Source organism: Xenopus laevis, chromosome 8L, assembly GCF_017654675.1.
Source record: "Xenopus laevis strain J_2021 chromosome 8L, Xenopus_laevis_v10.1, whole genome shotgun sequence".
In the NCBI taxonomy this organism is placed as follows: Eukaryota; Metazoa; Chordata; class Amphibia; order Anura; family Pipidae; genus Xenopus; species Xenopus laevis.
Window position 1 is genome coordinate 96,021,681 of NC_054385.1, and position 14,921 is coordinate 96,036,601.

General features: G+C 39.7%; 1 protein-coding gene across 1 annotated transcript in view; it reads right to left on the bottom strand.

Moving 5' to 3' along the window:
* Window positions 1-331: 331 nt before the first annotated feature.
* peli2.L (pellino E3 ubiquitin protein ligase family member 2 L homeolog) overlaps window positions 332-14,921 on the bottom strand; it is a 33,241-nt gene continuing 18,651 nt past the window's right edge. Inside the window, exons 3-6 of the mRNA XM_018230751.2 lie at window positions 7,536-7,637; window positions 5,664-5,858; window positions 3,737-3,925; window positions 332-1,372 (exon numbers count right to left, since the gene is read on the bottom strand). Of these exons, the coding sequence (XP_018086240.1) occupies window positions 806-1,372; window positions 3,737-3,925; window positions 5,664-5,858; window positions 7,536-7,637 (1,053 nt within the window). The 3' untranslated portion in view covers window positions 332-805. The remainder of the gene's footprint in view (window positions 1,373-3,736; window positions 3,926-5,663; window positions 5,859-7,535; window positions 7,638-14,921) is intronic.

A 14,921-nucleotide genomic window follows, 5' to 3' on the forward strand; every position in this document is an offset into this window, starting at 1 on the left:
CTGCACTCTGACCCAAAGGGACTCTTGAGAGGTGGTTGAAGCACACACATCTGTAGCCTATGATCTTTATAGGAACGTGTCAGTATCTCTTTAAGGCAAGAAACTATATTTATATCAAAAGAATTGCTTTAATATACTCATTTGGGGGGGGGGTGTCTCATTGATTCCGTAAAGATGCAGATGGCATGTGGTTAATAGAAATCAATTCTAACCATCAGTAAAAAAAAAAAAAAAAAAAGAATTAGACAGAGCATAAAACAAACCTGTATAATAAATCCCAAAAGAAGAGACATCTGACCAGTCTGACAGAGTGTAAAGAATAAGACTAAGCTGCCTCCAAATATATTTATTTATGCCAACAATAACAAAACTACCTGCTGGATTTTGCAGCTCCAGGCTGATTTTTTTTTTGGTATCCTTTAAGCCAAAGAGAAACTACATTCTGGAGTTTATGCCCTGTAAAGTAATGGCATAAACCAAATCAACGGTGTTAATGACAGATGGAAAACAGCAAAGCATTTCTCTTTCAAACAAAGGATTTGTATTAAAAGTGTTTTACAAACATAATCTAGTCAACAAAAAAAAAAAAAGGAAATCAATAGCTTCAATGAATAAGCTGCTGGTATGCATGCCATAGCATTGACATCAGATCTATTCCAAAACTTTGGAATAATTTGCTTCCCGTTAATAAAATTATAAAAAAGGTAAATTCTAATATTAGTGGTGAAAACTTCACAGTATTTTTTTTTTTTTTAGATTTTCTTTTATTTATTAACAAAATTGTTATCGCCTCTTATAAATAACATTAGTCAACAGGGCCCTGGAAAATAAGTTTGACGCAGCTTTCTTCACCAGTCAATTGTATTGCGCAGAAAGGGCAAGCAGCATGAAACGCGTGTGTACCATGTGGGAGCGGAATCAGCGACCAGTATTTGGCAGATTTTTCTGAGCAGACGTGTCCACAAGGTTTGAAAGCATGAGTAGGAGGTCCAGCATCTACATAAAATCCTGCTTCACAACCAAGCCATAGAGGCACATAGGGACCAATTGTTCTACACATGGGACATTCGCGTTCATTGGCTTCTGTGTCACTGCGATGACCCCAGTTATGATAGCCGTGCACATGACCACACTTGAGGTAAGCCCAAGGCTGCTTCTCTTCTACAACATCTTTGCGGTTGATACTGGGAAAAGCTAAAGTGTTTAATCCAACAGGGCACTGAGGCCTGGCAGCATTTATTTCCTGTCTCAAAGCTTCAATGTGTTTTTGAGTCGGTGTATGGAGCAAACCATCTGCTGTTCGCCAAAGAAGGGTGGCACCACATAAGTCAACAAGAGAACCATCCTGAAGAACATTGGTTTCATTCTCCACCTAAGAAAAGAAAAGAACATCAGCATAGTTTGTAATGACTTCAAAGCAACTGCCACATTTGTAGGTTTTTAGCTTCATTATTTGAACTAGGGATGCACCAAATGCCGAAATTCAGCCAAATCCAAGCCTTTTTTAGCAGGATTCAGCCAATTCCAAGAGGCCGAACTGACTAAGAACCCTATATAACAGTAGAAATTTGCTGTGCGTGCGTCAGATTTTTCCAGCTGTGCCTTGTGAATTAAGGTTTGGTAGCAAAATCCATTCCCAAGGATTTAGGGGCTTGGCCTAACCTCTAACTACAGGGTTTAATCTAAACATAAAATCAGCTACAGTAAAAGTGGCCATAGATGTAGAGATCCGCTTGTTTGGATGTCCACATCGAATTCAGCAATATTGAGCTGATCCGATTTTGGGCCCCAGGGCCCGACGATCGGATTATAATGTATCTGATTTGGGTGGTCAGATCACAGGAACGCATACAGCAGGGGTCCCCAACCTTTTTTACCCATGAGCCACATTCAAACGTAAAAAGAGTTGGGGAGCAACACAAGCATGAAAAAGTCCCTTGGGTGCCAAATTTGGGCTGTGATTGGCTATTTGGTATCCCCTATGTGGACTGGCAGTCTACAGGAGACTCTACTTGGCAGTATACTTAGTTGTGAGAGCAACATCCAAGGGGTTGGAGAGCAACATGTTGCTCACGAGATACTGGTTGGGGATCACTGGCATACAGGCATAGATGCGGCCGCAATCCGACTGGATTTTTTAACCTGCCCGATAAAGATAATATCGATTGGGGAAGCCCTTTGGATGGCCCTAAACACGGGCCAATAAGCTGCCGACTCGGTCTGTCGGCAGCTTTTATCAGCCTGTGTATGGGGGGCCTTAAGGATAAAGGTAACATCAGACCTGATACCCATGTTTGTTTAGGCTTATTTGTAACCATACCGATAGTTCTGCAAAGAGTAGAAAACTGATCATTTTGAAAAGATATATATTTTTAAAAGAGTGAGACCATCATAGTTTACCAGAAGGTACTCCCCAGCTCTCTAATCACTTGAATAAGATTTTTATGGATATAAATAGAGTTTCCTTCATTTAATAAATATACCCCAAAAACCCTATATGGGGGGAATAAATAAATAATAATAAAAAAATAAAAAAAAGCATAAAACCTCCCTCTAAAAGTGTTGGCAAACTGTGTATTCACTACTTGGCCAAAGGCTGGCGTTAGCTGTGCCACACAGAAAGCAGGGAGAGTCAATCCTCTATAACTGAACTCCCCAAACGTCCAACATGATGTGAGGACTATTCTGATATAATCCCAGTCACTTGCTGTGGAGAGCAAAAGAGAAAACCCTGGTGGCTGGTGTGAAGGCAGTCTAGATCCAGATAACAGGAAAACCCAATGCACAAATCCTTCTCACCTCGTGGGCCAACTGGAGAGCCAGCTATCATATCTTAATCAGCTTGTGTGTAAGAAGCTTAATAATGTATAAATCTCTAGTCTAGGCTTGGTCTCCACTGACACATATTCGTGCAGGGAGTATATTTCATTTACTTGAGTGAATGGAACAATTAGCTGAAGTGCAGGCTGGTAAAGTTTTGGAAACTGAATCCACAGCCAGGCTTGTTTTCTGTTATTGCCAATCAAACCTCATCAAATGTATGCGCCTGAGGAGCACAACTTTATGTGCCAGTGGATTAACAAAAAAAAATAAATAAAAGCAACTAATGCTGAGCCCACAAAGGCTGAGAATGGGTTGGATATCAGAGAACTTCTGCAAAATGGGCTAATTTATCATTGCTTAAGTTACAACACTTGCATGTCGTATAATTACATTTGCTACATATGTGTAGGGATTCTTTTTACTGTAAAGAGTGAAACAAAATTGCATTTATACAGCTTATATTGGTTGCAAATTGAATCCACCTTTAATCCAGGGATCATCACCATCTATTTTTATAGCGCAAGAAGCACTTTACATTCGTTTATAACGAGCAGGGTCTTACAGTAATAACTTAAATACACTTGTAAGACACTATACATTAATACCCTTTTTGTAAGTTTCACATTTTGGTAGCGCATGGTTTATGGTATCTATTGCACTTTGGGTAGGATTGCCCATGGAAACCCCTAAGCAATTAGGTTTGAGTGGTCTACTACCATTTACAAAACAAAATCAAAGATCTGACTGGTTGTTACTAATAACTGCACTGGTGCAATTTAGCACCTAAATCAACCCTATTAAGTATGCTTCTAACATTTAAAAAGCACGAAACAAAAACATAATCCAAATAATAATCAGTGCCTAATGCAGGAGGAGTGTTTGATGGAAATAGAACATATCCAAAATGACTTACAAGTTTGCCTCTTTGTTGAGCAGATCTGGTTTCTCTTAATGTATAGACATCTCCACAGACTGAAATTTCCCGCCATACACCAGGCCTGGATTCTTCAGTAAACCCTCCCTTCGGATGCATCACAAGAACCCCATTGGTAGTTAGTCCATCCATATGACCATCAGGATTCTTCCACTTGGCAGCTTTCTCCTAAAAGAAATACATATCAAGTGTTATTTTCTTTCCCACATCTCTAAAAGCAACATGGACTAAACACAAAGTTGATCCAGCCCTCACCTTGTTAATTACAAATTAAAACACAACCTCTCCATTTTGTTATTTACTTATATTGCACCATCCAGTTACATGGTCTTAAAGGGTTAAAGACTAAAAAAATGATCAGGGGGCTCTGCTGACAAGGACCTAACATTTATTTTTATTATTAATTGGCTGTTAGGCCTTAGACTGAGGGCAAATGTAGTGTTGGCTCTGCTGCTTTCAGCCCACATTTTTTTCTGCAGAAGGATCTGACCCCCTCCCCAGCTCCATTTATCTGCACTGAAAAGTACAGCTTCCCCTTTAGTGCAAATACACAGAGCGGAGGTCAGGCCGAAAATGCCTTAGTGCTTTAGTGTTTTTTTGGTCAATCTCTATTCCGTGGACGTGTGCTCAAATGGAAGCTGTACTTTTTAGGGCAGATAAACGGAGCTGGGAAAGGTAGTGGCTCTGCTTCTCTCAGCCTACAAAAAAAAAGCAGGATGAGAGCAGCAGAGCCAACGCATTGTGCATCCTAAACATCCAAAAGTCGACCGTGAAGCTTAATACATTCTCTGACCCGGAGTCAAGTGTCAGAATCTAAACATAACCATAATTACAAAGCAAGCAGGTCAACAAAAATCTAATAGAACTGCTTGTAAACTGGTCAGGTAGGCAAAGCAAGCCCTCTATATCATTGAAAAGGCCCTGCAAGAAGATTTTGCTGAAAAGGGAGTAGATTTGCACTACCCCACTGTGCAGCTTGATCTGCAAGGACTCGATCTGTGATCACATGACAAATGCCAAGGACTGTTATATGCAACAACACTTAGATAAGCCAGATCACAATTGCAACCATGTGCTGTGAACTGATAAAACAAAAAAGTAACTCTTTGGTTCATGCACCAAAGCTATGTTATGTCTGGATGAAAAAAGAAGGATTACAAGAACAGAACACCTTGCTGTCTGTAAAAGGGGCAGTACACCCCTTGCCATTTGTTTTCATTAAAAAAAAATCTATTTTTTTTGTTATTCCTTGATATAAACAGGATGATTAAAGCTACTCCATGTTTGGTCCTAGATAAAGAGGTAACTTCATACAAACGTAGGGGTGGTGTTTCAGCCTCCCTTTAGACCTCAATTCGGGAGGGATAAACACCATCCTGAAATATTTTGATTTCCTCCCTCTCTGCGTCCATAAAAGGATAGTCCCACTTATATTTCTAGCAGATTTGGGGAGATTAGTTGCCCGTTAACAAATCTCTTTTTCTTCAAGGCGACTAATCTCCCCGAACTGACTCCCAGAATGTAAATAGCCAGCGGGATGGCACTCAGAGCACTTCGTTTTCCAAAGTCACCCGAAGTTGCCTCATGAGGAAACTTCAGGCGACTTCGGAAAACGAATCGCTCCAAGTGCCTTCCCGTCAGCGATTTACATTTTAGCTGGCGGGAAGGCAGTTCGGGGAGATTAGTCAAGAAGAGGAGAGTTGACACCAGGTGACTAATCTCCCCAAATCTGTCTGTGTGCCCTGACCCTCAGCAGAAAGGCAAACAAGGGCAAAGGATATACTGAATAGATTATTATACAAATCATGTAGCATTACAACAGTGGCAAAATGAAAAAAAAAAATGTCTTAACATGTGGTGGTGGTGATGAAGTTTGGTCATATTATTTTTTACAGTACATACTTACACCAAGAAATATATTTTTAGAGGAGTCAAATCCTGCAGCAAATATTCTAGCGGTGTACGGTGGGTTCCTATCGCAGACTATCCTGCAAGCAAATCTGGAGATTGTACTTTGTGTGATCTGTGTTTCATCATTCTGGTTGCCAGAAATCGTGTCAGTTACTACAAAGTCAATGGGGCTTTCTGTTGACCTTCCAATCTAGAAACAATAAATAAAAGGCATGCTTTAACTTGAATAATGTATCTAAAGACTTACATATTGCGATGGTTTAAAGAGTATGGAATGTTTAACCATTACTTGCATTCTATAAGTAACTAGCAGAATAAAGAAAACACTTCAGTAAATGAGAGGTGGAAGCACAATAAAAGTCGATGCTTCTTAATATAATTAACATTCTAGAACAGTTAGGATTAAATATAAAAATCTAAAGCAAGCCTAGGTGCTCAACATTTTGGCTACTATAGCCAAAACTAGCGATTTCAACGTCTGAGAACAAGGATTTTTAACAGGAGCTAGAGAATGACAAAGATGTCTCAGCTTGGCGATCTCTCAAGAAGAACCGTGGCTAATATATATATATATATGAAAAAGTGTTTCATGTCTTCAACAAAGACATAGCAACGTCCGAGAGACCACTAAAAACTGGCAGTAGAAAAGCATCATGCATGCAGATATGCAGAAGGAGATGCAGACATGCATGATGCTTTCCTGCTGTCCAGAACCCAGAGCAATTCTGATAGTTTTAAGTAAGGCAGCCTTAAAAGGTCCAAAATACATGAAAACTATACATAGCAATGAAAAAGAAATTACATTTATTAGGTTTTTTTTTTGTTAGCAAACACCATATGCACAGTTTTTCAGGCATCTGATATAATAAAGCACACTGTTTAAATCAACACAACAGTCCAGATTGTGAGTATCTCTAAGAGACCTAAGAGGCATGAAGCATATGTGAGCCATACACTAATTCATTGCTGTACATATGGAGTGGTTAGATATATGAAACGCTTGAATAAAAAAAGTTTTCATTTAAATGTAGACTAATTAACATTAGGAGATTTTTGGAATTGTGTACATGGCAACTTTTACCCCTTATGTGATATAAGGCACTAAGTTTGCCCAGGAGCAGTAACCCATAGCAACCAATAAAAAGTTTGCATTTAAACAGGTGACCAATGAATCGTACCGACTGATTGTTTGCTATGGGTTACTGCCACTGGGCAAACATAGTGGGGCTCATTTATCAACACTGGGCAAATTTGCACATGGGCAGTTGCCTATAGCAACCAATCAGTATTAGCTTTTTGAAACCAGCTGCAAGTAGAACAATGAATGCAGCAATCTGATTGGTTGCCATGGGTTACTGCCAATGGGCAAATTTGCCCAGTGTTGATAAATGACCCCGAGTGCCTTTTATTACATAACCCAGGGATCCCCAACCCTTTGAACCCGTGAGCAACATTCAGATGTTAAAGTAGCTCGGGAACAACGCTAGCAGGAAAAATGTAAAATTATATGTTTTTATGCAATAAACACTTGCCACAATTCAGTAATTCAAAAATAAGGCTTGGTTTGAGGTCACTGGGAGCAACATCCAAGGGGTTGGACATGTTGCTCACGAGCTACTGGTTGGGGATCACTGACATAACCCGATAGTATCTTTTATTTGACCAGTACACAAGCAGCACATATCTATTATTATCTGCTAGACAACAATGGTTTTGAGCTGTGCAAAATGCTGCTCTTTAAAAATCAGTTACTGAAAGTCTTGCACTCAGAAGCCAATGTAACATATCAGGTTTGTCCTAATACACAAAAATCTGTTCAGTTGATCAGAGTCAATAATTTGCACAAATGAAGTACCGGCTTTTGTACCTGAAACATATCCGTGTCCTTGTCATGGGTGTATTCCACCACAACAGTCTGACTTCTGGATAATGTGAATGAGATGCTGTGTTGGCCTCTGCTGCTGATTGCCTGTAAAAAAAAAAAACAACAACTCATTGGCGTCAACAAATATTTTGGGAAACCCCATGTGTGTACATAAGCAACTAATTCAACATGATTCTCTTAAAAGAATACAAACTTTGCTTTGTCTGAAATCAATGTGAAATAATGTATAAAGTCATTTATTATTGTTCACAAATATTTATATAGCACCAACATATTCTACTATGACGTTCAATAGAAAAGTGTATACATCAAGCAAAACAGAGCACAAACACAGTATACACAGTACCAACCAATACAATGGTGCTCCCCTTTGGAATTTACAATCTAGTTTTTGGAAACAAAGGTTTTACTTTACGGCTTTTAAAGTTATTGCCATTCTTGCACGGTGAATATAATCCCTGGTTTTCAACTTTTTATGCCTTTTTCTGGCAAACAGCAGAAGCCTGCCTTGCTTTATGGCAGGGATTTTACTTGTACTCCCAAGATCAGAGCCAGCGCTGCTTGTGATAAATTAAAATGTGTTTAACTGATTGTCTATTGACATGTATGCCATGAATTCAATATATTGTGTTTTTAATGTTTTTTAAGCAAGTAACTTTGTTAAAAGGCAGATTTTACAGCTCATGAGTGCAAGCAGCCAGAATTATAGGCACAAAAAGGAAAGAAAGAGACAATAAATGCAAGTAAATAGTTGTACGGGTATGGGATCCGTTTCTGGAAACCCATTATCCAGAATGCTCCGAATTAAACAAAGGCCATCTCCCATAGATTCAATGTAATCCAAATTTTAAGAAAATATTTCCTTTTTCTCTGTAATAATAAAACAGTAGCTTGTACATGATTCCAACTAAGATGTAATTTATCCTTAATGGAAGCAAAACCAGCCTATTGGGTTTATTCAATATTTACATGATTTTCTAGTAGATTTAAGGTATGAAGATCAATTATGGAAAGTTTCGTTATCCGGAAAACCCCGGGTCCCGATTATTCTGGATAACAGGTCCCATACATATGCTAGTAAAAGTGCTAAAAAAAATAAATTAAATTAAATTAAAACAAAATAAAATAAAAAGGATTCCTTACAAAGGCATTTTTGCTTGACTGTGTGATTTGGTTGTTTTGTCACCCTCTTCTGAGGGTTAAAAAGTGCTCAAAACTACATTTTCTCCAGGATGATTGCAAATAAACTATGTTACGTCAAAAACTATTTTCAATGTATACAATGAAAGGGAGAATTTTACATCGTAATAAAAGGGTGCAACATAAGTCCAACTTATTCTCAGTGCCACTACTGTTTATTTAATCAATAGGAACAGTCAGGTCATAAGAATAGTTTCCATTCATGGTCATCTATTATGCACCATTTCCTAGAAGTGATTAAGAATTTATATCTTTTTTACATGACAATTTCTATTTATCAGCACGAGAAAAGTTAATGCACACAGCGCTGAGAGCAATAAACTCACGTAATCAGCTTGGGACTGCATTGTGTCTTTTATCGGATTGACTACAGCTATTCATTTCAAATTGTATAGAGAGTTGGTAAATTAGGAAGCCAAAAGCACAGTCAACAACTTCACCCACTGAATATTCGGAAGTATTTTTGTGTATATATTTATCTAAAGAGCAGGAGTGCATAATATATGGGTACTGTAGAGAGCACAGAAAAAATGCCAATTACCGGCACCTCCCATGTCTCATATCAATATGCACACTAGGGGGCAGATTTTCGAGACGCAACGCAAAGGAGTATATGCCCAAGAATATTTTTTTAACCTCAAATTGTTATGATTAAAGGGATAGCACACCCTCTTTTGAACATTGGTGCAAAGAATAGGGCTTGAGCTGAACATAATTTTTGGCTATTCTTCTGAATTAAGAAATATCTGAATTAAGAATATCTGTAAACGAAACTAAAGCCTCATTCTTCTTCCTGATCCCAAAGAGCAAAAGCTAAACAAATCAGCAGCCCACTGAGTCTCTGTACAAATAAACCCTTCATTTCCCCAGTTACAGCCTGTTCTCTATTTAGATAAAGAGGGGTTCGTTGTACACAGGTTTTTCAGTAGGCTGTTTAACCTTCTTCTTTGGGATCAGGGGGCTTTAGTTTCATTTTCTTGCCCTGTTTTGAATGAAACAATGACATTACTACTTTGTCTTGGCCACAAAAAACAAGTTGGATGAATTGTCTTTGTTTTCCTTGAACTTGAAAACTAATAAATCTGACCCTAAGGGCAGCAGCACACGGGCAGATTTGGTGAAATTTAGTCGACTGGCGACTAATCGACTCTTCTGTGGGGCGACAATCTCCCTGAACTGCCTTCCCAGTCTTCCCTGCTTCGCCAATGCACCCGCGACGTTACGATTTCCGAAGTCGCCTGAAGTTTCCTCATGAGGCAAATTGAAATTGAACTTTTGATGTTACTGTTCCTTTAAGGGGCAGATTTCCTGACCAGTGAAATAGGGGGATCTAGTGGGATAGTACAACATTTTTTGAATGACAGAAAAATATTCAACAAGTTGCCACAATTATCAGTGCACTTACTGCTTTCATGGATGGGTCAGTTTGTCAGAGTATGTTCAGCTGTTATATAGAATTCAGCCTGGATAGAATGAGAGCCTTTCTCAATGCATTTCAATAAACAAGTGCCCTGCAAAGTGGCTGCAGCCAGATAAAGGACTTAAATAGTACTTCCAAGAGCAATGATACGCGTAGAGATTTGTCACCTGCAAGCATTAAAGTGCCTGAAAATGTATTTCAATACAGAAGAATGGTGATTATGGCAGATCCCCACATGTAAAGTGTTTTCAGTGATCCCCTTTTTTTTTTTTGGATTAAAAGGTATTTTTAGGCATTTTGTCACCTGCAGGAGAAGCAATAACCAGTGGGTGACATAATCACTGTGTGTTGTTGCCCTTGGGAGTATTTCTTTAACAGACTACAGCCACTTTGCATAATAAATTATTTGTGAGAGAATATGTCTTAATACATGGTCTTTGGAGAGAATGCCAATTCATTTTTAAACAGTTAGGTTGAGATTGCTGCATAGACACTCTAAGACTTCTATTATTAATAAGCTATTTATAAAGCACCAACATTCTCTTGCCCAAAGTTGCCTCAGTGAGGCAACTTCGGGTGACTATAGAAAACGCATCGCCGCGTGTGCATTAGCGCAGGTGACTTTTTATTGCAGCCTATGGGGAAAAACGCTGAGGCAGTTCGCTCAAAAGATGAGGCGATTAGTCGCCAGGCAACAAAATCTCCCCGAATCTCCTCGTGTGGCTTTACCTTAGGCTAAGGGCACACTAGGCGATAGCGCCGCGATTTGACTCGCGGCGACTTTTCGCCGCGACTTTTAATCCGCAATCGCTGTGGAAACTTTGGCGCTGGCGTCTATGGGGAATCGCGAGTGTAAAAACACACGCGGCGATCTTTTTTCTATTGTCGCTCGAAATCGCCTCGCTAGGCGATTTCGAGCGACAATAGAAAAAAGATCGCCGCGTGTGTTTTTGCGCTGGCGATTTGACGCGATTCCCCATAGACGCCAGCGCCAAAGTTTCCACAGCGATTGCGGATTAAAAGTCGCCGCGAAAAGTCGCCGCGAGTCAAATCGCGGCGCTATTGCCTAGTGTGCCCTTAGCCTTAAGGGCTAGTCCACACGGGGAGATAGCGACGCGTTTGCGGTCGCGGCGACAAAGCGCCGCGACAGTCGCCGCGACCGGCGCAAGCGACAGTTTTGTATGGGCGCCTATGTAAAAACGCCTGTGCTAACCACACGAGGCGATGCGCTTTTCAACAGTCGCCTGAAAAAGCCTGGCGAGGCATTTTCAGGCGACTGTTGAAAAGCGCATCGCCTCGTGTGGTTAGCACAGGCGTTATTACATAGGCGCCCATACAAAACTGTCGCCTGCGCCGGTCGCGGCGACTGTCGCGGCGCTTTGTCGCCGCGACCGCAAACGCGTCGCTATCTCCCCGTGTGGACTAGCCCTAAGTGCTGTTCTTAGATCTTCCAGGGAGCTGTTATCTTGTGTTAGGGAGCTGCTATCTTGTTACCTTCCCATTGTTCTGTTGTTAGGCTGCTGGGGGGGGGGTATCACTCCAACTTGTAGTACAGCAGTAAAAAGTGACTGAAGTTTATCAGAGCACAAGTCACATGACTGGAGGCAGCTGGGAAATTGACAATATGTCTAGCCCCATATCAGATTTCAAAATTGAATAACAAAATCGGTTTGCTCTTTTAAAAAATGGATTTCAGTGCAGAATTCTGCTGGAGCAGCACTATTAACTGTTTTGAAAAAAACATGTTTTCCCGTGAAAGTATCCCTTTAAATTGGCCAGAGCACAAGCCTACCAGGGTGTAATAAGACCCATCAGTCTGCTGGCCCAAACCAAATCTGGACATGGAAGGCCACCTCTAGACAAGACAGAAATCATCTATGGAGATTGGACAGCTCAGCAATCCCTAACAATAAGCAAGCCACATGTGTTGCTACTTATTTGCTTTTACCTTTCATATCTGTGGCTTTCTTGTACCACTTAAGGGTCTGTCAAAGTGTGATCAAATGCTTGGCCCCGTTTTGTTTGTTTAAAAGTCCCATATATTGAATGTTGTTAATTACTAAATAGAGTTAACCTATCTTAACTGCACATGATAATGCACAGAAGTGGCCTGTAAACACAAAGTGGGGCAGATGTATCAAAATGTGAAATTAGAATTCACCAGAGAAAAACTCACTCACATTCTATTCATTCCAATGTGATTTTTAGAATCGTATTTATTAAATGGTGAACTCCATTGATAGCTACGATTCTAAAAATTCCATAGGAATGAATAGAATGTGAGTGAGTTCTTTCTCTGGTGAGCTCTAAATTCACACTTTGATAAATCTGCCCCATAATCTTATGTAACACTTTACAAACAGCAACTGCTGGAGTTTCCACAGCCCCAGTGGCACCTTCGGTCTAGGATTCACAGCCATTTGTTATTGCTGCAGTGATCAAAACACTGTCTATACCAGCAGCTGCTTGCCAATCCCATCAATAGGAAACTATGAAGCATTATTACAAAGTTATATCAAGTGACCAAAGGAATATGTGGAAAAGGTGTGTTTGGCCTTTAACGCCTACCTAGAGATGTCTGCTCCAAGAAAGGTGTTGCTAAACAGAGAGCATGTTTTCTTTGTTTAACAAATCTTGCTGTTGAGTTCAGGGAGCTGGAATATATTGCAAGGGACAAATGGGCCAAATTCACATATAGGGCATATTTATCAAAGTGTGAAAATAAAGCTCATCATAATTAGCCAGAGGGACATTTTAATATGCTCAGTTTATGCTAAACATAGAAGGGTGAAGACACACAGCGCTTCTAGTAGCAGCTACTTTTTGTGGATACCAAACGACTAAAAAATATCCTGCCATAGACAATACGGAGAATTACCTCTGCTAAAACACATGTATCTTAGCAAAGCCAATTATCACTTTTGTCCATTTTGTATCAACGACAAATAACTGCTACTGGTAGTGATGTGTCTTCACCCTAACATAGCTTGTTTTATTGTTTTCCAATGTTCCCTCTAAAGCTGGCCATAGACGCAAAGATCCGATCGTACCAATCAACGTACGATCGGACTTTCCCATCTCCCGACCCTCCACTAACCATTCAGATCAAAGTCTTACCATTCCAATAAAATAAGAAAAGAACACCCAATGTTCTGCCCCTGACAGCAATCGTAGGATACTTATGTCTGACAACACTAGTGACAGTCTCCCACTGAAAATCGTACGATCGGCAATATACGCAGAGATATTATCGGCAGGCGACAGAAATTTTCTAACCTGTCTGATCGACCGATCTCCGACGGACGAAAAATGTCGGGACTCTCCACACATGGTCCGAAATCGTACGAATCCACGATTCGTACGATCGGATCGTTGCGTCTATGGCCAGCTTAAGGTGTGCACACAAATTTTGAGGCCAACGCTCACAACAAATTGAGGTAAGAACAAAGAAATTTGTGTGAAAACACAACATTTTGCATGTATTCTGACCTTTGCACACAGTTTTTAAAAATGCACACAAAAGGTTAAGAATTTTTTTTGTGCACATAGTAGAGGGAATTAGAGGAAACATTGTAAAACATTTAATGTATTTTCACCACTGCGAATTGTAGCTAGGGTTGCCACCTTCTCCGGAAAAAAAATACCGGCCTTCCAATTTATTTAAAATATTTCCATGTTAATAGCATTGGGATCAACAATCATTTTTACCGGCCAGGCCGGTAAAATACTGGCCAGGTGGCAACCCTACTTTTGGCTGATACCAAAAGCCTGTGACTCTTTGTTTCACTCCCCCTATAGCAACTGAAATGCCTACTGAACCCCCACACTGGCCAAGGGAGGTTATCAGATCTCAATCAACTGTACTCATCTCAAGCATTCAAAATAGTTAAGGGCTCAACCAAAGAAAGAAGTCATCAAATATGATCAAAATAATGAGAAAAACCTCTTCTGTTAACTATGGAGAAATTCCACATTCAACATTTTTACAGCCACAAATTGCTGATATGTTAACAATTCTCTGTCACAGTTGACTGGGAAACAGTCACATATAGGCAGATTATCTCCAAAATAAAAATTTATTTTGCTAAAAAAGGTAATAATGGGAAGTTGAACTATTATGTTGTAGAAAAGGGGCTAAACAATTTCAACTGACTGCCCCATAACTGTGTACACTATAGTGGAAAATGTTTTCGTATACACTAGTGATGCAGTCAGTCAAGTATTCAGCAGAATCCCAGTACTTTTTGCAGGATTCAGATGAATTTTTAGGGCCTGATTTTGATTCAGTAGATAGAACTCATGTGACATCTGGGCAAGTGAACGGGACAATTTTTGGTTCACAGAAGGTGTTTTTCCCCCAACTTTGAATATGCAAATACATGTTACGTTCAGTATTCAAATCATTGAATACAGTTAAAATTTGCCAAGGATAATATTCAAGCTCCCCTCAAAGCCAAGTAGTACAGCAGATCCGAAACATTAAGAATATAATTTACAGAATATTCCTGGCTCTTGTGCATTACATATCCTGCTTTAACTGTATTCCAGAAGATTACAGTTTAGAAATATATACAATACACTTAGGGTCCCTATTTATTATGCGGTGTAAAACAAAATTCTCAGAAATAAATTGTGTAAAAAGCAGTGTAAAACGAATGGCGAATTTATCAAGGTGTGTTTTATTTTAAACAGTGTGAACACCATATTTCACGCTATTAATTTACACAGCTTCAGACCTTTGAAGTAGG